Here is a 24,480-nt window from a genome sequence, read left to right on the forward strand (position 1 = left end):
GGAAGACGGGGCAGGGGGTGTGGGGGGGCCATTTTAGCTCCTGCTGAAAAGTAACTTTTGTTGTTTTTCCTTTAGGAAACTGTGTTGGATAATATGGTTGAAGAGGGAAATATGTGTGAGTCCCAGGATGCTCATTTGGAAAAAAGCGGGCTGCCAAAAGTGACTTCGTGCTGCCCCTGGGCTGACAGTCTGACTGGGCAAATTGACAGATTATCCAGAGATCTAATGACTCTCCGTGGCCAACTGCATGAGCTTGTAACTCGCCGAAAGGCTGCCTGGTGTGAGAAGGTAAGGCTTTGGGTGGCATTCTTGATCATTAGCAACTTTTAAGATCCTGTATTTTTCATCTGTCTTGCTACGGCCCATCCTAGGGCAGCCTCCCTGTTGCTGCTTTGTGTCAAGCTTGCTGCAATCTTGATGTCAGATCTACAGTTACTTGTCTGTTTATGCCCACAGCATGCCAGGTGCTCTTTCAAACACAAAGTAGGCATCTGTCCCAGAGAGGCAGCATGCTGAAACAAAATAAGTGTTCTTTTGGAAGGGAAAGCATCAAAGGATAGGGGTTGCAGAGGAAAGAAGGGAAGAGGAGGAAATCATGGCAGCCCCCAGAGGGGACAGAGGCAGCAGGTTGAAAGATCAGTAATGGTTATAGTGAGAAGAATAAAGATGGGTATTCACAGGGAAAGGAGGGTGGGAGAGGCCAGAGCTTGTCATCTTTCACTGAGTTAGTAGTCTTTGAAATGTCTGATGGGGGAAGGAATAAGAAGGATTTGAAACCTGTGAAGTGAGAGAAGGGACTAAGCACAAGATTTGGTGGAAGAACAGACTGGCTGTGGGAGGCTGGCTGCGGAGGAAAGCAGGTGATATGAAGGAAGTGTACGTGGTATTCGCTGACATAGGGATGGGGAGACACTGGGAAGCACCTGGAGGGGGTGGTGGGGCATAAATAAAGGAGCTGTTAATGTAAATGTAGAAGGTGAATCTGAATATTAACATGCTGGCACAAGGAGAAGATATGATGAAGATGCAGGTGTAAAAACTAGTAATTTTTTTCAGGCATCAAGAGGAAAGAAGGATAGCAGAGAATCTATGAAACCCCTGGATGGAGAAAAAGTGAAAGAGTGAGTTGGAGCAGATAGAGCAGTAACAAAAACGCTGTATCACTATTCTGTGTCAATTCAGGAGAGGGGGTTTTTTTGCTTGTTTTTTGCGTTTTTTTAGATTGAAGTGTTGGTAGACAGGATTATAGATCAGCTGACAAAATGAAAAGTGGCAGGTTGTCAGATCAAGAGGTATTTGCCCAAGAGTTCAAAAGGGTCTGGCATGTTTTTCGAAAAAGTGTGTGGAGAGCTGATCACTCTCTCTTCCACCGTAAGGGTAAGGAACTAGTTAGGATAGAGGCAGGCACAAGGAGCTGCTGCTTCACGCAAAGTATGGAACTTCTTCCCACAGGGCACTGTGCATATAAGCAGTGTACATGGATTTGAAATCTGTTGGATACATTCTTGGAAGAAGAAATCCATCAAAGACTATTAAATACACAGATATGAATTACAAGCTTAGAAAGTTGCAGGAGTACAAATCATTGCAGGCTGGGGGAATATTCTGAGGAAGTATCTCCGTATATTTGCTTTTGTCTTATATCCTGTCGATCACTGTCAGTGATGGGATACTGGACTAGGCAGGTCTCTAGCGTCATCAGATTTGGTTGATTTTATGGCAAAACAACCATGACCGTTGCAGGATAACTCAGACCATGAATTCTAAAAATAAAATTTCCAATGTATGATTTCCAAAGCAAGATATGCTCTGACTCCTCTTATATATAACAATATATATGCTGTTAAATACTACAGAATCATAGAATCATTTAGGTTGGAAAAGACCTTTAAGATCATTGAATCCAACTGTTAACCTAGCACTGCCAAGTCCACCACTACACCATGTCCCTAAGCACCACATCTACACACCTTTTAAATACCTCCAGGGATGGTGACCCAACCACTTCCATGGGCAGCGTGTTCCAATGCTTGACAACCCTTTCGGTGAAGAAATTTTTCCCAATATCCAATCTAAACCTCCCCTGGTGCAACTTGAGGCCATTTCCTCTTGTCCTACCGCTTGTTACTTGGGAGAAGAGACCAACACCCACCTCGCTACAACCTCCTTTCAGGTAGTTGTAGGGAGCGATAAGGTCTCTCCTCAGCCTCCTTTTCTCCAGGCTAAACAACCCCAGTTCCCTCAGCCGCTCCTCATCAGACTTGTGCTCTAGACCCTTCACCAGCTTTGTTGCCCTTCTCTGGACATGCTCCAGCACCTCGACGTCTGTCTTGTAGTGAGGGGCCCAAGCCTGAACACAGTATTCGAGGTGCGGCCTCACCAGTGCGGAGTACAGGGGCACAATCACTTCCCTAGTCCCACTGGCCACGCAATTTTTGATACAAGCCAGGATGCCATTGGCTTTCTTGGCCACCTGGGCACACCGCTGGCTCATATTCAGGCGGCTGTCAACCAACACCCCCAGGGCCTTTTCCGCCAGGCAGCTTTCCAGCCACTCTTCCCAAGCCTGTAGCATTGCATGGGGTTGTTGTGGCCCAAGTGCAGGACCTTGCACTTGGCCTTGTTAAACCTCATACAATTGACCTCGGCCCATCGATCCAGCCTGTCCGGGTCCCTCTGTAGAGCCGTCCTCCCCTCAAGCAGATCAACACTCCCGCCCGACTTGGTGTCATCTGCAAACTTACTGAGGGTGCACTTGATCCCCTCATCGAGATCATTGATAAAGATATTAATACAGAACCGGCCCCAATACTGAGCCCTGGGGAACACCGCTTGTGACCAGCTGCCAACTGGATTTAACTCCGTTCACCACAACTGTTTGGGCCCAGCCATCCAGACAGTTTTTTACTCAGCAAAGAGTATGCCCATCCAAGCCATGAGCAGCCAGTTTCTCCAGGAGAATGCTGTGGGAAATGGTGTCAAAGGCTTTACCGAAGTCTAGGTGGACAACATCCACAGCCTTTCCCTCACTAAGTGAGTCACCTTGTCATAGAAGGAGATCAGGTTGGTCACGCAGGACCTGCCTTTCCTAAACCCATGCTGACTGGGCTTGATCACCTGGTTGTGCTGTACATGCTGTGTGATGGCACTCAAGATGATCTGTGCCATAACCTTCCCTGGCACCGAGGTCAAACTGACAGGCGTGTAGTTCCCCAGATCCTCCTTCTGGCCCTTCTTGTATATGGGCATCACATTTGGTAACCTCCAGTCAACTGGACCTCCCTGGTTAGCCAGGACTGATGATAAATGATGGAAAGTAGCCTGGTGAGCACTTCTGCCAGCTCCCTCAGTACCCTTGGGTGGATCTCATCTGGCCCCATAGACTTGTGTGTGTCTAAGTGGTGTAGCAGGTTGCTAACCATTTGCCCTTGGATTATGGGGGCTTCATTCTGCTCCCCATCCCTGTCTTCCAGCTCAGGGAGCTGGGTACCTGGACAACAACTGGTCTTACTATTAAGGACTGAGGCAAAGAAGGCATTAAGTACCTCAGCCTTTTCCTCATCCTTTCTCACTATGTTTCCCCCTGTATCCAATAAAGGATGGAGATTCTCCTTAGCCCTCCTTTTGTTGCTAATGTATTTATAGAAACGTTTTTTATTGTCTTTTACAGCAGTAGCCAGATTAAGTTTTAGTTGGGCTTTGGCCCTTCTAATTTTCTTCCTGCATAACCTCACAACATCCTTGTAGTCCTCCTGAGTGGCCTGCCCCTCCTTCTAAAGGTCATAAACTCTCCTTTTTTTCCTTTTTTAAGATGTTAAATATTATATAATAATCACACTGAATTTTTTTTATGCTTAAATTTGGAAATGAAGTCCAAAAAAATTAACCAATGAATTCTTCATTGTACTTTGAAATATTCAAATTGGTCAAGTTCTAGTGTTTCTGAGATTCAGTGAATGTCGTATGAGTTTATGACTGTGGGAAACAAATGGAGTGTATCTTAGTGTATTGTTAAAAGGATGGTTTATCATAAGTGCCTCCCCTTCTAGTGCCCTGGAACAGAATTGTTTTGTTATGCTACATGACAGCATTTTTTGGAATGTTGGGGGTCAGATGACTCTCCATCAGTCCTCTTTATATCAACCCTTCCTTTGAGTAGTGTTGCTGCTTATGTGATGCTTTCTGCCTGTAGTCTGTCTTTTTTCCCCATAGTCAGGACGCTTCCTGAACGCAGACTCCTCTATCAATTGTATGTTTCTGCCCGCTTCGGTCTTTTCCCTGGAGAAATAAGCTTATCAAATCTTTCCTTCTGTATTATTTTTTTTAGTCAAACAAAGAGAAGATATAGCGGTAGCGAAAGTGGTCATTATCTCTAACTTTGTATCTTGCGATACTGAGACATCTGGCTCATCTGGCAAATTATCTTGGCTCTCCCAAGCATGCCCGGCTGAGGGACAGTACAGTTTATTATAGCTCTTGTGCCCACTACCTTGTACTTCACGAAAAACGTGATAATCCACAGAGTAATTATGTCTGTTGTTACCACTAGGCCTGATGTCTGTGCCAGGCAATTGAGTAGAAACTGTTCTGAAGAAAAGAATTGAGGGCACATGATGAAACGTGATATATTGGGGAAGCGCAGTTTTTGCAGAGGAATCATGAATCTAAAATCTGTTGGAGCTCTTTGAAGGGACCAGTGAGCGTGTGGGCAAGGGAGGTTGGATTGCTGTCGTTTAATTGCATTTACAAGTGGCATTTAATAAAGTCCCTGAAAAGATTCTCAACAAAAATAAACTGCCCACGTGGCTGTCTTTTCCTCTTACCCTTGAGCACACAGCAGAGCAGGAAGCAGAGAGGAGGCGGCTGTGATGGGTTTGCGGAGGCGGTCACCAGCGGAGCTGCACGGGCCCGTGCTGCTCAGCGTGTGTATAACTGCTCTGGGAAAGCAGGTGGATAGCGAGGTGCCCAGGTTGAGATGAGACTAAATCCCTGAGAGCACATGTGAAGGACAACAGCAAAAGGTTGTTGAGGGCCCTTGTACTGAGTAGTGAAGTGGTAAAATGCCAGATAAAATTGGATGGAGATAAATCTAACAAAATGCATCTGAAGGGAAAATTGTAATTTTACATGTGTTTTTTCTGACACATGAATGAGCTCTTAGGGTTATAAATGATAGTTCTGTGGCAATGTCAGTGGTCAAAAAAAGCAAACTGAATCCTAAGAATTGTTAGGAAAGCAGAAGAAAGCAAAACTTAAAAATATTCCTGGAATGCTGCGTGCAGTTCTGGTCCCAGTCCTAACTCAAAGAAAAGATGTGGTTGAGCTGAAAAGCACAGGGAGGGGAAGTGGTGATGACCCAAGTTGTGAAAGTGTTTCTCTGCAAAGGGGATTTACCTAGGTTAGGGCTCCTTGCAGTAGAAGAGGAGAGAATGAAGAGGGGTATTGCACTGGAGCAGGAGGAAACACTTTTTTACTATTCTTCTGATGCTCCTTGGTTCTCACGATGGGTGAACCTAGAGGGAATTACTGGACAAATTAATGAAGAAAAAAAATCATTGTTAAGCAAGAAATATGGAAAGTATTCTCTGGTCAGGAAAGTCCTTCAGCCACAAACTACTGGAGTTTAGGAAGCTGTATCTTCCAGTGATGTATTGTTACATATTTGTCTAGTCCTAAACTTATTCCCTAGCTATTTGCTACTGAAGCCTGTTGGACAGTGTGGGTTAGATGGAGCTTTGTTATAACAAGGTACAGTTGCTCTTTCTTTACATCCAGTTTTGAGCATCACAATTCAGGAGAGAAATTGGGGAGAGTCCAAAAGAGAAAAATGAAAATAATTGTAAAATGAAAATAATTGTAAGTCTGGAACGTAAGATCTTTGAAGGTCTTTATGTTAAAGGAAAGACTAAGGTGAGGTGTATGATTCTTTGAATATGAAGAAGTTTTCTGTGGTGGAAAGAATTTTTATTTTTTTTTTTTTTCCCCATGTCCTCAGTGACTCGGACAAGACTGTGTGTAAATTGCAACACAGAGATTCTGATTAGATACTAAGGAAAAAAATTCCTAATGCCCAGGGCAGAGAAATGTTGGAGTAGGTTGTCTGGTGAGCTGTGAAGTCTCTGTTCTTGGACCCTTCACAAACCAGGTTATGCAAATATCTGTGAGGGATGCCTGAAGAGGAGTTTGACCTGCTCTAAGACTGTGGATTTGGCTTGAAAACCTGTTGAAGTCTCTTTCATTTATGCAAGCCTGTAATTGATTTATTTATTTTGGACTATGTAGAGGTATTTCAGGTGTGTAAAGTCATTGGTATGCCACGATGTCTGGTTTGCACCACTAAACACAACTGCTTATTATTCAGGATGTGGTTTCAGGGGCGATGTGTCTATTTGTTGCAAGTTTGATCATTTGCACACTGTGATTCTTGGTAGTTAAAACTATCAATCTTAAATATTTTAAAATTAAGGAACTTATTTTCCTTATTTTCTTTTGGTTCTTTCTTTGTTTGTTTCCTTATTTTCTTTTGTTTGTTTCTGCCTGCCCCCCAGCTCTTTCTTTGGTTATGTACTTGGAATGACCCTGAAACCATTTCCCCTTTCAGGGACATTCACTAGAAGACATCTGAATGTTGCCATGGGATTTGGGTGATTCGTGAAACCCTGACTAATATGACATTTTAACTGATATCCATCTCTAGGCAGCAATGTGTTCAGTATCTTGGAGGAGAAAAGGCATATGAGATAGGTGTGATCTGAATACGTGGCTTTCTCATTGTTAGCTTTGTTCTTTTCCATGCAGTACTGGGCAAATAATCGTCATTTCTTTGGTGACATTTTGGGGATTTGTAAATGATCAAAAAGTTGAGTGAAATGGTTAAGCTTTAAAGATGTTTCTCTTCTTAGAAACAAACTTAACTGTAAAAGATGAAATCTCCTAATTCCAGAAGAGAACTTGTTTGTTTGCTTTTTTCTTTCTGAATATTTCATGTTATCTACTTCTCTATTTGAGAGGGGGATTTTATTTCAGTGTTAAACATTCGGTATCCACAAACTGGAACACAGACTATTTGACTCCAAATGGTGATCATTTCAGTTTTCATCACATAAATGCTCACACCATACTGAACTTTTGTTGAAACTTGGGATATCATATCTTGGGATCCTCTGTGTTCACTAGCATTTAAAAGCAAGCCAGACTCCTTTGAGATAGCAGTATGATGGGATGGAGCTTGCTCATGCCTATGCCTCCAAAGCATGGCTCGGAAAGACTTAAGCGTCATTAATCTGCGCTTGAACACGCTCCCTCCACTAGAGTCCTCTCCAGAAATACTGGTGGCTGTGCTTGCATGTTGGCTCACATTGTGCCTGAGTACCTAAGAGGCTGTAATCCCTGGCCCGTATCAGTCTTCCTTAATGACAGTGGAAGAGCACACTGAAACCTGTGTTTTGTCTTTGTTTCTGTATTTTTCTCCTGATCGGTCACCTCCCCTTCAATTCAGTAATGCCTAACCTTCCCAAACTGTTGCACCCGCAGCCTTGCTAGGGATGGGAGGATGCAGGGCTGCCCATTTCAGAAGAGACACCCTTTGGATTCATAGTGTGTTGGGGAGGGGCTGTATGGGAGATGAATGTTTTGTTTTCTCTTGCTGGGAAGAGAGGAGGTGCAGGGGTGGTCAGCAGTGGCGGCAGGAATGAGCTGGGACACCCCATCAAGTGGGGATGGCAGGGGCTGTAATGCAGAGAGGCTTTCACTCCATCCTGAGTCCTCTGATTCACTCTAACTTTTTGCCACTGCCGGCTCATCACAGCACACTGCTGGAGACCTTGTAGATTCTAATAAAAAGATTTTTTTGTTCCTAAGGATCTTACATTTATAAAAGACTGAATGGTTTTTGATGCGCTTTGATTTAAGGCTTCACTATTTGAAGTAGGGACGCAGCTCCAGAGGCTGATGCTGAAACATAGTCCTACATCCTTCTGGTTTTGCTTGGGTTTTTTTGTTTTTCTTACCAAGATTGAGTTGAATTTTATCTACTCAAACAAGTGCACTTCCAAAGTTTTTCTGGAAGCCTTTCAATAAATTGGAGGGGGTGATGAGGAGCTGTGGGTACCCTAGTAGCCACTACTAGTGCTTGGTGGCTGTGCTGTGTGTGCAACTAACCTGCATGAAAATAAAGGCACCTGCAGTGTATGTATGTGGGTGAGGGACATAAAAAGTCTCGTTACTTTCTCCACTGTGTGAATGGCGAGGGGTGACAGTGGGGATTGGACTGGTTCCTGGTGTGCCGCGTTCCCTCCTCCACCAGTGCGGGGCCAGCTTGTGTTTCTGCTGCCTTAAACCTGGGACTTGTGGCAAAGGGACAGCTGAGCTCTCTCTGAAGGCTTGTCAAAAGCTTTTTTTTTTTTCAAAGCAAACTGTTCACATTGCATCTTTGCTGTTTCTGCTGTTTATTCTACTTCTCTGGGCTTTCTGCTAATATGAAGATGTTAGTGTAGCGAGTAGTTAATTATCCAGGCTGTCTGGGATGCAGAAAGTGGAGGAGTGGTAGGGAATGGTTCAGTGTCATGTATTTCTTCAGTCAGCACATTCCCTTCCTCTGCCCCTTCCCCAGTCCCAGAACATTTGTGTGTTCCACTTTGTATTTGCAAACCTCCATCTGGAGCACTGAGCAGCTGTCAGTGGAGCTTTTCATGCAAAAAGAAATTGAAGAACTAGCAAGGCCACAAGAGCAGCTTTTGGAAATGCATGGTTGGCTGGGCCCAGATGCCTGGGTAGGGAGAGGAAACCCAGAGAGATCAACAGAAACATCCATCAAAGAGAGCAATGGAGGACATGGACAGGAGGATGGCAAGGAGGGACAAGGCTAATGGCTTTTATGTGTAGTTCTTCTTTAGTTAAATGTAGGACTGAATTTGCTGCTGATGGAATTGCCATGGTATTAGCAGATTTAGGTTATTAGAAAGCATGGATCTGCTGTAAACGGTAGGAAGTAAGATCCTAATGTTTGTATTCACTTTTTGCTCATGTATTTTCTTGCATTCATTTATTTGTCACTCATCAATATTCCTAGCAGGAGATCTGAGGCTGCTTGCATCTTCTAAGTGCCCATGGAGACTGTGGTGGGGATCCAGGTGACTTTTCTTGGAGGGCAGGGTGCTCTGTCTTGAGTTGGAAGAAGGAAAGAAGCTGTCTCTGTTCATTGGTTCTCCTCTTAGCAGCAGGATCCAACATTTGTGTTAGACCTGAAGCCCCTAGTTAGCCTGGTTTAAGGCTGGCGTGGACGTGGAGAATTACTGCAGATAAGAAGAGCTGGGAGATTTTTAAAAGAATCTTGCTCACTTCTGAGAACTCTGTGCAGGTTGGTCAGACTTGAATAGTCAATGTTAAGCTTGCAGCGTACAAAGAGATGAAAAAGATAAGTATTTATTCTTTGTTTGCAGATGCAACTTGCTGTGCAGATTGTTGAATGAGTGCTGAACTGTGTGAGAGACAGAGAGACTCTATGTACTAGCTGCTAAATCAGCAAACCGATTTCAAACGCACACAAAAACTGTAACTGAAAATAAATTACCCAGCCTGACATTTTTCATGGGGCTTATATGTTCTAGAAGACTCCAGCTCCTTAGGGAAGACAGAAACATTAAAAACTTGCGTGCTGTCTCCTGTTTTGTGTGCAGAACTCCCGGGTTTGAAGTAAGCGTGGGTGAAAGTTTTTCTTGCTTCCCAAAAGATGCTGTTTTCTCTTCCTTTGTCAAAATGCAGAATGTTTGCTCAGGTGACAGGATCAGTTAAAGTATAATCAATAACCACTGTTAATATCTTACTCGCATTATTTGCCAAGATGCTGGATACTGGCCAAGGCAATGAAACATGTAGTAAACGCAGCTGAAGAATTATACTCCAATAAATTTTAGATGAGCTTTATTTAACAATAAACTGTAAAAAAACCCATTCCAATGAGAGAATGTGTTTTGTAGCCACTGTAAATGTTTTAGTGCATTTTTAAGAAGTAAGTGTAGTACTTAGTTCTCACAGTTAAAACACACAATAAAACATGGACGAAGACTAGGAACGCCTGTAGGGCTCAAATGCACAAGGTATGTAAGATTGCAGGTCCCAGCACCACCTTTATCTTTTGAATGTGAAAAGCTTGGAGGCTGATGGGTGGGGATTTGAGGTACCTGTGACCTCAAGGTTGCTGGATTTTGAGACTCTCTTGCAAGTGGTGAGCCACTGCAACAAAATGTTGGCCTCCACAAGGGCAGTATCTGGGGAATGTAGCTAATTCTGGCTTACAGAGGCCATATTAAACAGCGTAGCCAGTGGCTGTATTTTAGAGCAGCTCTACCTGAAACACTATTAGTGTTTTACTGAACTTTCAGAGTGGGTTTTGGGGACAGTAACTGCCAGGAGGTATCTGGCTTGCTTTACAGCTCTGGGCAGACTGTCGGGATGGGTTCCTCCTCCGCCAGCAGGAGTAACAAGTGTTGCGTGCTTTGCAGTACTGCTTGGTTTTTAGGTGAGTTAACAGAGGTGCTTTTGGAAGGACTGTTTGCATTCATGCATTCAAAGCTTAACTAAGTTTCCTTTTTTTTCTTAAAACCTTGGCCTTGGTTCTCTCAGTGATCTGCCCTGAAATCAAGGGTACTTGATCGCAAGAGAAAAAATTATCCAACTCATTTCTGTGTCTTTGTCCCTTCTGCTTGTAGAAGAGCTGACATAAATCTGTAATTTAATATTGTCACATATCTTCTTCCCAGCCAGAAATGCATCTAAGTAAAGCTTTAGTGCACTTCTGAGCTCAGAACTCACTATTTTAACTCTTCATCTTATCAGCTCTCTCAAAACCGTAAGAGCTGTTTTATTTTTCCCTTTACAGGTTAGCTGTAGGATTCAGCCTTTGACTGCTGCAAAAGTCATGATGGCCATTCAAGCAGCTTCACATCCACCTGCAGCTGCTACTCACCATCAAAACTGTGAGCTAATAAGAGAAACTGCATTTTCAGAGTAGCAGCTTTAGAAAATGTCTGCATTTTCACTGAAACTCTGCAAATGTTTTATGTAGACAAAGCTCCACCTGGGAGTTAAAGTTCATTTGCCTCACAGCGTAGTTGTGGATAGGCTGCGTTGCTGGAGTGACCTTTGCTGCTCTGGACGCACTGCTCCTGCTGCCCCCAAAAGCAGAGAGAAGAGCTGCAGGGCTGGGTGCTGGTGGAGGTTCTGCAGTGGTCATGCAAAGTCCCTGGAGGGGACAAGGGAGTATTTTCTAACTGAAAACCAAACTGGTTTGGGGGTGAAGAACTCCCTAAAAGTCGTGGGGTTTTGGCTTTTTTTGGTGGTTTTTGCCATCCGTCCTGTCCCCCCCCCTTTTCCTTGTAATTTTTGCATAAGAACGACCCTTTTCTGAAAATTTGTATGACTAGGTGGTAATACCTTCCGTTCATCTGTGTATTTTAGGAGTGTTTTTTTTGTCTGTATATACAGGGACTACATTGCTTGAATTTGTTTCTCATCCTGTTCTCTCAAAGCAGGATAATACAGAGAAGTGCAAGTCACAAGCAGCACTCTGCTTCTAAAGTGGCTACTTTTCATGTTGCACAGTGATAAAGCTCTACTTAAAACAAAGTGGGGCCCTCCAAGCCTCTGCAAGTCACTTAGATCTGAGATGATATCTCATATCATCAGTGTTTGTCTCTGCTGCCCAAGATAAAAGTTTGGAAGAACAAATTGAAAAATAAGTGAGCAATTTATTATACAAAGCAATACTTGTCTGTTGCCTTCCTTTGTAATTTGTAGTTGTCAGGGTCTTTTTCAAAGTAGCGCTGCAGCCTTTTTGCAAGTGTCTAAATTACTTACACTGACATACTCTGGTTTTCATATCATATATTTTCAGTATGTGCCTATTACTACATTAATTTGTGTGATCTTCTAATTGAATTCAAGGATTTTGAAAATTCTAGAGATAAAACTGTAGTTAAAAAGAAATGCATTATAAAAGGCTGGGCTGTTAGAATGGATTATTTTTTTTTCTTACTGTAAAATGCTAAAGATCTATAATTTGGACAAGGCAATAGGTGTTTATCTCTTATTCCCTGTGGTGCGCATTCAGAATTGTACGGCATATGGGACTTTCACAAGTCAATGGTAAAGAATCCTCAATTTTGATGCTCCTGCCTGGCGCTGTCCCATGTTCCTGAGAGCAGCGGGACCATACCAGGTGGTGGGCTTGCACATCTTCTCGGTAAGTAGCTGAAGAGGTTTAGATGAGAGCTCTTGGCTCCCAAGCACAGTGATTCTGGCCATCTTGTATGTTCTTGCTGATGCTTCATGTCTGCTCTTGTTGTGCTGGCATCACTGGTATCCTCTTTAGCTGAACAGAGGTGATGCAGAAATTGCTGATTTCTTTGAAGACCATTTATTATTTTAAGATTTGTCCCTGGCTGGTTCTGCCCACAGAGTTTCTGCAATAGAATAATCACATTACATTTTTTACTCCCATCTTTTTTTTTTTTTTTCTTTGAGTTCAGTTGTTCTCCTCAAAAGTTAACCACTGGAAAAGCAAATTACTCATCCCAAAAACTCAGGGACAGAGAGTTCAGCAAACATCCATACAACAGGAAACTTTTTTGTAGCTTTGTGGAAGAGGGATGTATCTCATGAGGCTTTCAGCATAGCTGCCTTCGTTCTGGGCTGTTTGCCTCAGGTATGTCCGTTAGCAATCCAACCCACAGGCTGTCCTTGAAGCAACTGCCTCTTTGTGCATCTCTTCAAGGGTAGGATCCAGTGCAGCTCTGTCACAGGAGGAGAGCCGGGTGAAGCCCTTACTGTAAGCAAGTCTGTTCACACGGGCTCACTGCACAGAAGTCACAGAGTTCAGTTGCTTTTAGGCCTAAGAGGATTAATTTCCCTTTGCTTTGCCTGTGTGTTAGATATTTGTAGGCTCAGCAAACAGGCAATGCTTCTATCAGTCGTGTGCTTTTGTGTTTCGTATTGATATTTGGAGGTATACTTTGCATTTTTCTGGTAAAGACCCTGAAAAATCTTAACGTTGTGCTTTTCCTGTTTTCTTAATCCTATATCCTTTTCCTTTATCTTAAGCTAAACTGACTTTTCTGACTCCTATCAATGTGGTATTTAGATACATGAGTCTAAATACAGATCCATTTGATTATGTTAAAAAAAACAAAACAAAAACCAAAAAAAGCAAAACCCCCCCCCAAACCAAGCAAAACCAACAAAAACATGTGATCAATTCAGATAAGTTCAGGTCACTCCTCTTTATGAAATTATCTCATTCAAATGCTTTAATTAACTTCTAACTTTCCATTACTGTGCTTCCTCACCATGGGAAAGCTTTCTGTTGGATAACAGCGCGGATGTTGTTATGAAAGCTTACAAAGTGCTCTGCAGTATTTAATGTATAATAAAAGGAAGCACAGAGCAGCAGTGCCCTGCCAGATTGTGGTAGCTGTTCTCGTCGGATGCAGCTATGTGCATTCCTGGTATTAAAAGTATATTTTTAGTTTCTCCTCAGAGGACTCCTCCCCCAGTTAAAAGATGGCCTTCTATTGCTAGATAAAATAGGTGCTTTGGCCCTCTGTGGCTTCCCTGTCAATTTGTTTTGGAATGACAATAGGTGGGCCTGGGAGCTAGCATTTGAATAGTGAATGTTTTGCTTAAAATACATAAGATGGAGATGCATATGTTCCTCTCTAATTGCAGGAAATTGCAAATTCAGGCAAATTTTGGAATGCAGCTGCTTGTATAATTACATCTTCTGTCAGTTGCTATAGCTCAGCTTTACAACCCTTCTAAAATGTCTTCATAGTTTATAGTACAAATAATGCCCCCATTAATATTACTTTGGGATCACCCCTTTCAATTATTTGTCACCAATTCCAAAGGCCCAAGATTTTTCCCCTTGCTGAACTAATAATGAGTGTTAGAAATCAGTAATTATGTTAAGGTGAAATTTTACTTTAGCTGTTATAATTATTGTTAAGCCAAAAGAAATTATTTGAGTTTCTTACTGTTGCTTGGGTTTGGGTTTAGTAAAAAATACCCATGCATGTACCTCAAACCAGTTTGATCTGCCTACCGCATCCTGTTTTGGATATGTGCAAACCTTTTCATTTCATGGCCTTATGAAATAGAAGGTAATGGTAACGGGTCATGGAAAAGTTGTTAGGTTATTGACAACTAAGTGTTGCTATCTGCTACTGGTCATTAAATGATGGATAAGATATAGATCACAATTCAGAGCTTAAGGAAATGTGTTGGCCCCACTTACACCACCATCACAATCGGAAAATGGTTGAAAGGTTGGAAAGGATTAAAGGAGGGGTAGTAAAGGAATTATTTGGTCTGTCTTTCTGAGAGGTGTGAAGAGTGCAATTTAACCAAGGCAAAGTTATAGCTGGATCATGTTCTGCAAGTTCTTAGACAGAAGAGGAGTTTTGAGGGTATAAGACTTTAGGTGAAAGATGGTTTAAGAAGACCCAGTGGCTGAGGCGGAACTCACTGAAAAGGGGTATATTTTTGACCATAAATGTGTTTCACTGCTGATATAACACAGTGAAAGGGTAGTTTCTTGATATGCTGGCGCCTGTGTTTAAAAATCTAAAAGTATATGTTTCTAGAAGAGACCCTGTAGCTTACCAAAATGTAGTAGAACGTTGCAGAAATTACTAGGTGAGATACTATAGCCTGTGCTTTGTGGTAGGTTAGACTAATCAAACAGTTTATTATGACTTTAAATCCATAAATGCATGAGCATTGGTATTAAATGGGCCATTTCAGAAGAACATCAAGTCTCTGTGTACAATCAAGGATCTCACAAGAAGAAAGAAACCTCATTTAGGCAGGACAGTGTGGGAAGTGTTCAGCTATTAAAATAGAAAATGATGGTTTCCAGCGTTTTTAACTGGTTACTCTTCAGTGTGTAGAAATTGCTGCAGAAAATTAAAAACCTTGAAAGCTTACAGCAAAGAAGCTTGATTCAATGAGACAAGTTTTATAGAGCTGCAGTACTAGCTCTGTAACTTTCTTAGAGGTTTGAAATTACATTTGGGCAAGTTACTATAAGAGATGAATTTGAAATTAGAGTAGTTTTTTTTTTTTTTTAACAGTAAAACACCTGCTTACTCAGTGTTGTAATGTTTCCAGAACAGCTGATTGCAGATATTGGTTTTGCTTTAACTCATGGGCTTTTTTTTTTTTTTTTTATAAGCAGCAAATGCCTTTAGATGTTTTTCTGAAGGTTGGGGTCTGATTTTCTTGGAAGTCACTGCTCAGCAAATGTTTGAACTTCATAGGCTCGGCACGGTCCTGTCCCCCCCTGCTCTGTAACTTTTCCCAGAAGTAGGAGCTGCAGAATTTGATTTTCCATCACTTAATGCATTCACAGCATCCCTTGAAGTGGTGCCTTTCTCTGCTCTCTGAGGCTGAATGGGTCACTGTCTCTAGCTAAAGAAGGAAAACATTTGTCATACACTTAACCATGATTGTTCAAAAAAAAAAAAAAAAAAGCAAACATTTTTGTTAAAAGAAACAAAGAAACCGTCCCCCTAGAAGCCCTCACCCTACTTAGGCGTGAAAAAGGTTTTATTTTTATGCCTTTGGGGACACACAAGCACGCAAAACACTTGGGTTATTCATAACTGTTCTGTACAGAAAACAGTGACAAACATGGAGAGCAACGGTGTTGGCTTGTTCAGTTCTTGCTATCTCTAATGATGTTTGAGATGAACTCTGGGCATCGTCTTTCACAGACAGACCATGGTGCGTGTTTTTCAGCGCTGCTCTGTGTGCAGCAAGGTGCAGAATGCGTATTGTATAGCCAGGAAATTCTTGTATAGGAGCACAAAGAGGTTGTGGGTGGGAATTGTGGGTTCCCTGTGACTATTTTTATTATATTCCACTTTTATTTAATACTTCCACATCTTTCTGCTATGCTTATAGTGGACTCTGCTCTTCCCCCTTCTATGTTATTGATACTTTTGTGTATTATTTCCTTTTGCTCTCTTTCCTTTTGTACTTGGTGCTGTTTTTTCAGTGCTCACAAGGAGGGCTTTCTTAAAAGTAGTCTACAAATCCTTCTGTATCCTTTTTTCTGTATCCCAGATAGACTGTCAGCTGGGCTTGCAGTTCTGCAAGATTTTTCTCAGGGGGTGGGAGGGGGTGGTGGTGGAATAAACACTAGACATAAACTGTAAGACGGCAAAAGGTATAAATAATGATCATTTATAAAGTGTTATTCAGGCTTGTACTGATTAAAGACAAGCGTTTGCAAGGTTTAGCCTCTGGACTGATCTGGATTCCAGTCTGGAAACTGGAAACTCCTAAACTAGGCTTAATTTGCCACACCTGTTTTCCAGTGCTCAGCTGTCAGGATTTCTGCACAGCATCCATGCTGGCAGTCTCTGAGCAATGCCAGCATCTCTGTGCTTATCCCGCTTTCATTTTTTACTTATAGATCTTTATCTATAATTGATGCTTGTCTGTTGAATGGGAGTCTGCTCAGTATACATGGAGACTGAGAGCTCTGGGCAGCTCCTCTAACCTTGGGAACGCCTCTCAGTGCCAGTGCTTGGGATATTGCGATGTGCTGGGGAGCCGTTCGGAGCCAGGCAGGTGAGCGCACCAACTGGCCTGGCTGGTCTTTTCTGTTCCTGCAAATGGGCCTCTCACTAATCATGTATTTCCAAGCATGTAATATTTCACTTCACCCTTTTCAACTCCCCAGGTGCAGGGGGCCATCTTAGACAGGATAGCTTTAAAATAAAGCTCAGAAATGAGCTTCCTTTAGGAATAAAAAATTCTGCAAGTCAAATGCTGTTTGGTGTTTTCAGAGGAACTAGATGAGTTTATGAAAAGTGTTGGGTGATTATGCCCTGATAGCAAAGGCAGTATGACTTGGTGGCTTGGATATTGCATCCGTTCTTATTTCCTAATTTCCTTTCACTCCCCAACCCAAGAAGACAAGATCTGAGATTTTTCTGTTTGTTCCTTGTGATTCGGAGCACAAAGGAGCAGGTTGCACTGTGTTTTCCAGCAAAGGCAGGCATCACGGTTTGTAGCAGCTGTACAGAATGCAAGAATAATTTGTATTTCATGCTGTATGCATATGGGGTCTTCTCCCTATTCATAAGAGAAATACAAGAGAGAATGAATGGACAGATAGGACTGGAGGCAGAAAATGTGCCATTTCTAGGCTTGTGCAGTTTGTTTTTCTGAACAATACCGTTATTGTAGCCATTTCTGCAAAACTCCTAGAATAATTTGAAGAGATTGCGATTTAAAAGTAATGACATGGTTCTGGTCTTTATCATCCATTTCAAAAGGAGCTCCAACAATTTGGTTTGCTGCTCCTTCCTTGAAGCTGGCAACAATGTGATTGTAAAAGGGAAATGCTCTTATGCCTCCCCCCACTCTCTTCCTTGAAATAGGTGTTTGGACCTTTCATTGCTGCTGCATTTTAAACTTCATCTCTAGCTAGTGGCTTCCTTCAAGTATGTAACTGAGAGGCAGAGTGTTCATTTGCTTTCTGAGGCTTTCAGGTTGCTATGCGAAGTTCTAAAAAGCTGAAATGTTAACTTCCAGCATTTGGAAGATTGTCACTTTTGTTAGGTCATTACTGGAAATGATTTAAATAACGTGATGTGGTTATCTAGATCTCTTAGCATCTCTTTGGGATGTCTTGCATGTTGGTAAAATTCTCTCCAAATAAGTTCACATCCAGCTTGCTTCTTAGCAGAAAAAGAACAATTTTGTGCATAATTTTTATTGCACTTTTCATTAGTGAGCTGTTAAAACTCTGAGACAGATCAGCCTCTCGGGGATGTTTGAGCCACGCGGATTGAAACACAAAGCTCTGGGAAGCTTGTTACCAGCAAGGTGCAGGCAAATGTGAGGGAGCTGAGGAAACCACAGCAGTAATTGTGAAGGGCTGGAAGGTCTCCTCTTTGAGGAGAGATCAAATGAGCTAAATGTGTAGGTCATCTAAGCAGTTGATAGAAGTAGACCTCTACAAGATGGGCAACTGAAAGACTGGGACTGTCCACATGACAAGTTAGCACATGTCCAGAGAAGGTGAATTTGGATATTACTGTTCTGGCCTCAAAACAGTGGGACATCCAAAGAAACTGGAAGGCAGCTTATTTTAAATGTGTGGCACATTACCTTTTCGATGATTTGCCTGCTGAACCCATTGCTATAAAATTTTTCAAAGCCAGAAGATTCCCAGGACTGAAAATAGCTGAGATAGCTGTCTGGATGAAAAGGACAGCCAGTAGTATCTTAGGTTAGAAGAAATTTCAGAGAAGGTAGGGATGAGGAAGTGCTGGGGAAGTTAATCATGTGTGTGTAGGTGTCTGCAGGCTTGAAGTCTCTCCTGTGCATCAGTGCATAAGTTAATCCACCCTGGTGGGGACTGAGCCAAGCTGCCTGCTCAGCCTGTTTTTTGGATGTGCCTCACCTCACTGCCCCTTTCCAACTCTGGACTGGGCCCACCCTTTTCTGTTTTGGCTTGGCCGTTTTCCTCAATAAGACCTCAGCCTGAACGTTTTTGGAAATGCAGCATCAGTCATGGCGCTGTCCCTGGGGAGATGGGAAATCCTTTCTACGCTAGATGCATGTCCCGCCTGGCTTAATTCCACCACATCAGGAACTAGAGGCTGCCTGTCTCTGCCCACCCTCTGGCTGATGTTGAAGTGATCTGTTTTATTCTCATGCTTATTCCTTTGCATACGCCTGTGTGTGAATCTGCCAGCAGTGTCTGTGAACACTGCAACCCTTTGCACTGTGCCAGGTTTGGGAAGGGCTGCACAGGCCGTCTGTCACTTCAGTCCCTTTTCAGTCTATATCATCTAAGATGCAGTACTCCTATCTGCAACTATACTAGCTCATTGGCTTCTTCTCAGAACATGAAAATTGTTATAGTTTTCCCTTTAGCTTTTAGCTTTTAATACATTTTGAAAACCTACAGTTGCCTTTTGGAAGACTTTAAGTTATTTTAAAGGAAACCATCTAGGAGCACTCGGAGCAGTTTGGCCACTATCCTGTCCCAAAAGGTGGTCGGTGGCATGGTGAAGCGAAGAGCTAGAAGGAACCCAGCAGGAGTACTTGCCTCAGTGTACACTCATGGCATCTGTCCATCTGCATCCATCATAGGGCTGGTGAGGACACTTGCGTGTCATGAGAGGTTCCTGCTAGCTTATCATGGTCTTGGGAGTGTGAAACCTGGTAGGGTACGCTGACCCTGGAGTGCGCAGAGGGACAGCACGCTTCCACGGGCTCAGTGACAGTGTCTGTGAGTGACTGCTCTGTTGTGCTGTTGTGAACAGCTAACCACATCAGTACGTGGTGCAGAGTGGGATATGTGTCAGTTTGAAGATGCTGATTCCTCATCAGCTGATTCCCTCTACGTTTGGCATGGCTTTTCTCAAAATGCACCGCGTCCCTTTGGGATGAGGTTGGTTCTGTAGAAGTGGAAACGATGATTATCATGTTGTTGTATTTATTCGGAGAGGATGTGCAGCAGTTGTCAGATAGCGCTACATACCTAATTGGGAATTCAACTTCCAGCTGGTAGATTGAGACTGAAAGGCAGAGCTGTGGGATAGAGACAGGCAGACACAAAATGCTGAGGCTCCTAATCTTTTACAGTATGTTTGTTTAATAAAAAGTGGTCTGCTGAGATTGTTTTGCAGTGTAGAATAATCATTATGTGCTGACTAATGGGAGGCAGCAAGCTGTTAAAGAGCATCAATTAACCATACAGGAGGATGCTATTGAGTTTTTTCACAAGCGTTCAGGATGTGAAGAGTAAAGAATATGACTTGGAGGTAACCCTCAGAGATTTCTAGCCATTGAAATCTACAAACCGCAACAAGAGTATTTGTGGACATACATATGGTTGCAGAGCTTACCAGGAAGAACAGTGCAAAAAAGAAGTTGAGCTAGCTTTCCAACTCCAGACTGTGCTGATACGAAATAAATACTGCTTTGCTAAACTTGTTCTCTTACTTCATGTTCATTATTTTGAAAATTTCCCCTATTAAATTTATCTAACGTTGTCCCAGGAAATATTGGTCCTCTTTACAGACGATAACATGTGCAGTGCTCTTCTGATATTCAGATGTCAGAATCTGTTGTATTTCTGCTTCCCTGACTGCCTAACTGTAAGGCTGTTGTCCTTGTCCTTACAGCTGCTCCTGCTTCAGTATAGTAATTCCTATTCCTGCTATTGCTATGAGTTAGAACTCAATGCACTTAGTGCTGAGAGGAGCATGCTCTTCCATCATGTGCCTTGCACAATGGATAATAAAATTCTCCAGTTTTGGCTGGTGGAGAATATGAAAACCTATGTGTTTCATTAGGAATCCTTTTATACAGCCCTACTAGTGTTCTGCCTGACTTTAATGCAGAAAAATAAATAACATTTTGTGGGCTCTGTTTGCTGAGTGATTTTGTTCTTTGTAAGTAACAGGAAATTTTTCCCATCCTGGATTCCAGTGTTAAATCCACTTTGTGCAAACATCATTTTCCATTTATTCATTGGCCGTAGGGAGACCAGATAACATTGAATTTATTTTTTCAGTTTTGTTTCTTCTGAAGTGGTGTTAGAGAATTGGACCTGAGATATGCTTTTAGTCAACAGCAAGAGAAGTCCTGAGATTCCATGGCGATTATGATAGAGGGACCCTTGGTTCTTAGACAAGGGCAAAGACAGACTTCTCTTGGCTTCAACTCTCTATTCAAATGCCTTAATCAACAGACGTCTCCTTTAGCAGATGGTTCTGCATCGATAAAGCCTGTGATGTGTTAGGAAAAATTCAGAGAAATTTACTCGGTTTCTGATCGATTGATTTCCTTAATCTTTTTTTGAGCGGGGCTGTGGCAGGGAGAATAACGTATCAGAAGACTGTGGAGAGGATTAATTACTTAGCTGCAAAACTCATGAAGATACTCTGATGAAAGACGTGGGATAAGTGAGTGAAGCCGTGGTGAAGTTGGTGTCAGTGGGAAAATTTAACTGTCACTGCAGCCCTTGTGCCTGCAGTGTTTCGCACCGTAAGAGAACGTAGTCTGATCCCCTGTATGTCTGAATTTGTTTCAGTAGTGAAACCTTCCCTACTGATATGGAAAAAATCCTTTTGTCTGCAGATACGGCAGCTGGTTTGGCCCCGAGCAGTTGCAGCTTGGCAGTGGTAAAGGCAGGGGGGCCTTTGCTACCTTAGGACTCTTGTCCTTGCAGCTAGTGCTGCTTTGAGCTCTGACCGATCCCTAGTGCTTCAGAGAGATGCCAAAATATCCCTGACTTTACAGGGAACTTGTCAAAGCCCTAATATGTGAGATACCACTATCTTAATGCAGATCTGCAGATTTAAAACCCCAAGGAGCTGTTCAGCTTCACCCGTGGCCAGGGAAGGGAGAAGTTGCAGAGCAGCTTCAAGGCTGTAAGAGGGTGTCGTTAGCACTGAGCTTGACCTGAGCTGAGCTTTGGCCAAAGGATTCATCCCTGGAGCAGCAATGAAGCATTTCATGGTTCATTATCCTCACAGTAGGAAACAATGTCTTATTCTGAAGCTGAATATCTAACTCAAGTTTTCATCCATTTGATCTTATGGCTTTGTCAGCAAAGTCTGGTCTCTCACCACTTTATTTTCCACTTTCTTTCAGGATCTAAAACAAATTATATATCTGTGTCTATGAATGGAATAGTTTGAGCTCTTGACGTTTCACACTATAAGGCTTGTTTTCTGGGCTGAGTCATTGGGTCACCTGTCTTTGAATCCTACTCTCTGTTTCCCTGTCTTTTTTGAAGCGTGAACTCCAGAATGGCGCACAAGTTCCAGGAGAGCTCTGGGTCTTGCGCAGGTTGCAGAGGCAGCATCGCTTTTCTGAAACTTTGCTGCTTTTTGGCTGAGCTGATTCGGCAGCTTGTTGCCGTAGCAGAAAATGCCATTGGACCAAAAACGGTTTCCCTGAAGGCCTTAGCAGGGTACCTCTTCTTATGGATGTTTCCCCACTGACAACTACATTTTGAGATGAGTCACTGAATTCATGTTTAATCCACTAGTAAAATTGGCAAGGCAATTACCATCTTGCAAGTTCTTCAAATCAAATTGTTAGAGAACATTAAATCAAATACTTTGGAGAAATCCCAGTATGTACAATTGCTTTTATCATCCAGACTGTGATTCTGCCACAAGAAAAGCTTTGTTTTATTTGGCCTATCTTCAGTGAAAGTGTGCTGCCTGGTATTCATTTTGGTCTTAGCCTCTACTTTTTTGTCTCTGCTCCATTATTTTCCTTTTCCTATTTGTTACCCCATAATGAGAATTGAGAATTAAGGATTTTCTAGCTTACAGTTGTCATCCCTACTTTTTAGCATTGCCAAGTACAGAAAGCATTTGCAAACTGAATTAATACTGTTAGTCATGAGGCAATTAACCTGTTATGACAACGTGGTGGCTTAAAGCACAACGGTGATGAAGGTCACTCTGCTGGGTCTCCCTTTTTGCTCTGTGCGTTTTGCTCTGAAGTCAAACCACCCACTCCTCGGTAAGACGGAAGCGTGCGGAGCCCTTGTGTGTTAGTCATCAGTGGAAGGGCTGGTAGACTGTGAATCTGCAAACAAATTACTTCAGGCAGCATTTTGGTCACTGAGGCTGCTCCCTGATAGAAAGCACGTGTTAGCGTAATTCAGTTTTCAGTGCCATGCACTTAGGTTTACACTCACAGTTGGCTTTCTTCTCTTTGGTACATCCTAGTCCAAACATGACATTTTATGTTGCTTCCTGGCGGGAGGATTTTTTCACAGAAATCTACCATACTCTTTTTTTTTTTTTTCCCTCCCCCTTTTTTTTTTTTTTCCCTTCTCTCTACAGGTGAAAACAAGACAGGAAGAACTACAGAAGGAGTGGTTCTCTGCCACTGCTAGAAAGATACAGGAAAGCGTTGAACTAAAACTGCTAGATCTTGCACACCTTTGTGCTCCAAAAAAAAATAAAATGCATGGTTCGTGCAGACTGGTGTTCAGAAGCAAACATCCTGCCGGCAAAACGGGCTTCGGTAGGTCTGTATCCAAGGAGCCTCTTTCAGCTGTCAGTGCTACAGAGGTGATCAGAGAACTGCAGATGAGAGAGGCCAGCCTGGAGAGAGAGCTGAAGCAGCTGCAGGAAGAGTGCAGGCAGAGGCTGGATGAAATTGCAGAAGGGTTGGATGGAGTGATTTGTATCTCCCCTTGAAGAGATAAAGCTGGACTGAGAAGAGCAAAGGAATAGACTGACTTGATCAGAACACATTGTGCAGCTTGGCATGGGGGAGCGCGAGGTGAGGAACCAAATGTAATTTCTAATTTTTAAGCCTGGGAATCATAACTTGTTACTGCTTTGTGACTTGCGCTGGGGCCATAACCTTGGTGGTTCTCTCTGCAGCCCCTTTATTGCTAACCTTGCCAATTAAATTCTGCAGCAGGCCTTGGTGGGAGTGTGCGTAAATCTCCCTTTTATCTTTTGGATTTCTAGTTCTTCTGCCAAGCACTGGGCTCTTTTAGAGTGCTCAGCTGCTATGCATGGCATGCTTTGAGGCTGTGCATAGAAGTACTAATTGCATTCAATATTTTTCCAGCAAATGGAAGACGTACATTAGTCAGAAAAATCCAGGTGTTGGAGAACATGCAAAGTACCAAGGCATAGAGAGATTGGAAATGTTCAAGAAAGTGTGCTGTTTTAATTCAGCTGGTTTGCATATTTGTGGCAGCTATAATACAGTCACCATAAGGAAAAACAAATGCCTAGTAATAAATAAAGCAGCACACTGATTTCATTTACTGGTGTGATGCACTTGAAGTAATTGGGTTCTCAAAGAGAACAAACTAGAAACCCATTCCACCGAGTTATGAGTCACAATGAGGTAACTTATGGATCTGCTATAGGAAATTTCTGTAAAATAGAAATATGACCTTAACTTCCAAGCTTGAGGAGTCTCCAAGCTCTGTCTCTGGAGGCTTCTTCCCCTGGAACATGCAAATGTTTTTCACTTGGCATTCATTTCCTACCCTTTTCTGTTTTGCTTTCACCAAGGAATATTTTTATATTCTGGTTGTACACTTTCAGGAATAAATAAATTTTAAAAAAACAGAAAACAGTTTGCTTTTCATTTGTGAATTGCTATGAGCAATGGGCTTTCCTCAATCTGGATTTCTGTCTACTACCCCAGCTCGGTGGTGTTGCTGATTTACCAGCTGCTCTTGGCTCACTCGGCAGCCAAACGTGAGGAACCTTTAAGGACCTCTTTGCAGGCATCAGTACAATTGCTGCTCTGCAGGGAGACCATGTGCAGGTGGGAGTGGGTGGACAAGGCTCGGGTCCCCCTGGTTTCTGCTGCACCAAGTAAACTTCAGATGCTTCCAGACCCTGCTCATCTGCACCACCCATATTGGTTCTCATGCAGGTTTTGAAGAAGTGAGTGGCA

General features: G+C 42.6%; 1 protein-coding gene across 5 annotated transcripts in view; it reads left to right on the forward strand.

The window, feature by feature from the left end:
* The window catches only part of TEDC1 (tubulin epsilon and delta complex 1), a 78,634-nt gene extending 54,495 nt beyond the window's left edge, over positions 1-24,139 (forward strand). For all 5 annotated transcript variants that reach the window (XM_075508108.1, XM_075508105.1, XM_075508109.1 and 2 more), the window contains 2 exons: positions 76-288; positions 22,893-24,139. In XM_075508108.1, the coding sequence (XP_075364223.1) occupies positions 76-288; positions 22,893-23,252 (573 nt within the window). In that variant the 3' untranslated portion in view covers positions 23,253-24,139. The remainder of the gene's footprint in view (positions 1-75; positions 289-22,892) is intronic.
* The last annotated feature ends 341 nt before the right edge of the window (positions 24,140-24,480 follow it).

The sequence above is a fragment of the Mycteria americana genome, chromosome 7 (assembly GCF_035582795.1).
Source record: "Mycteria americana isolate JAX WOST 10 ecotype Jacksonville Zoo and Gardens chromosome 7, USCA_MyAme_1.0, whole genome shotgun sequence".
Lineage (NCBI taxonomy): Eukaryota > Metazoa > Chordata > Aves > Ciconiiformes > Ciconiidae > Mycteria > Mycteria americana.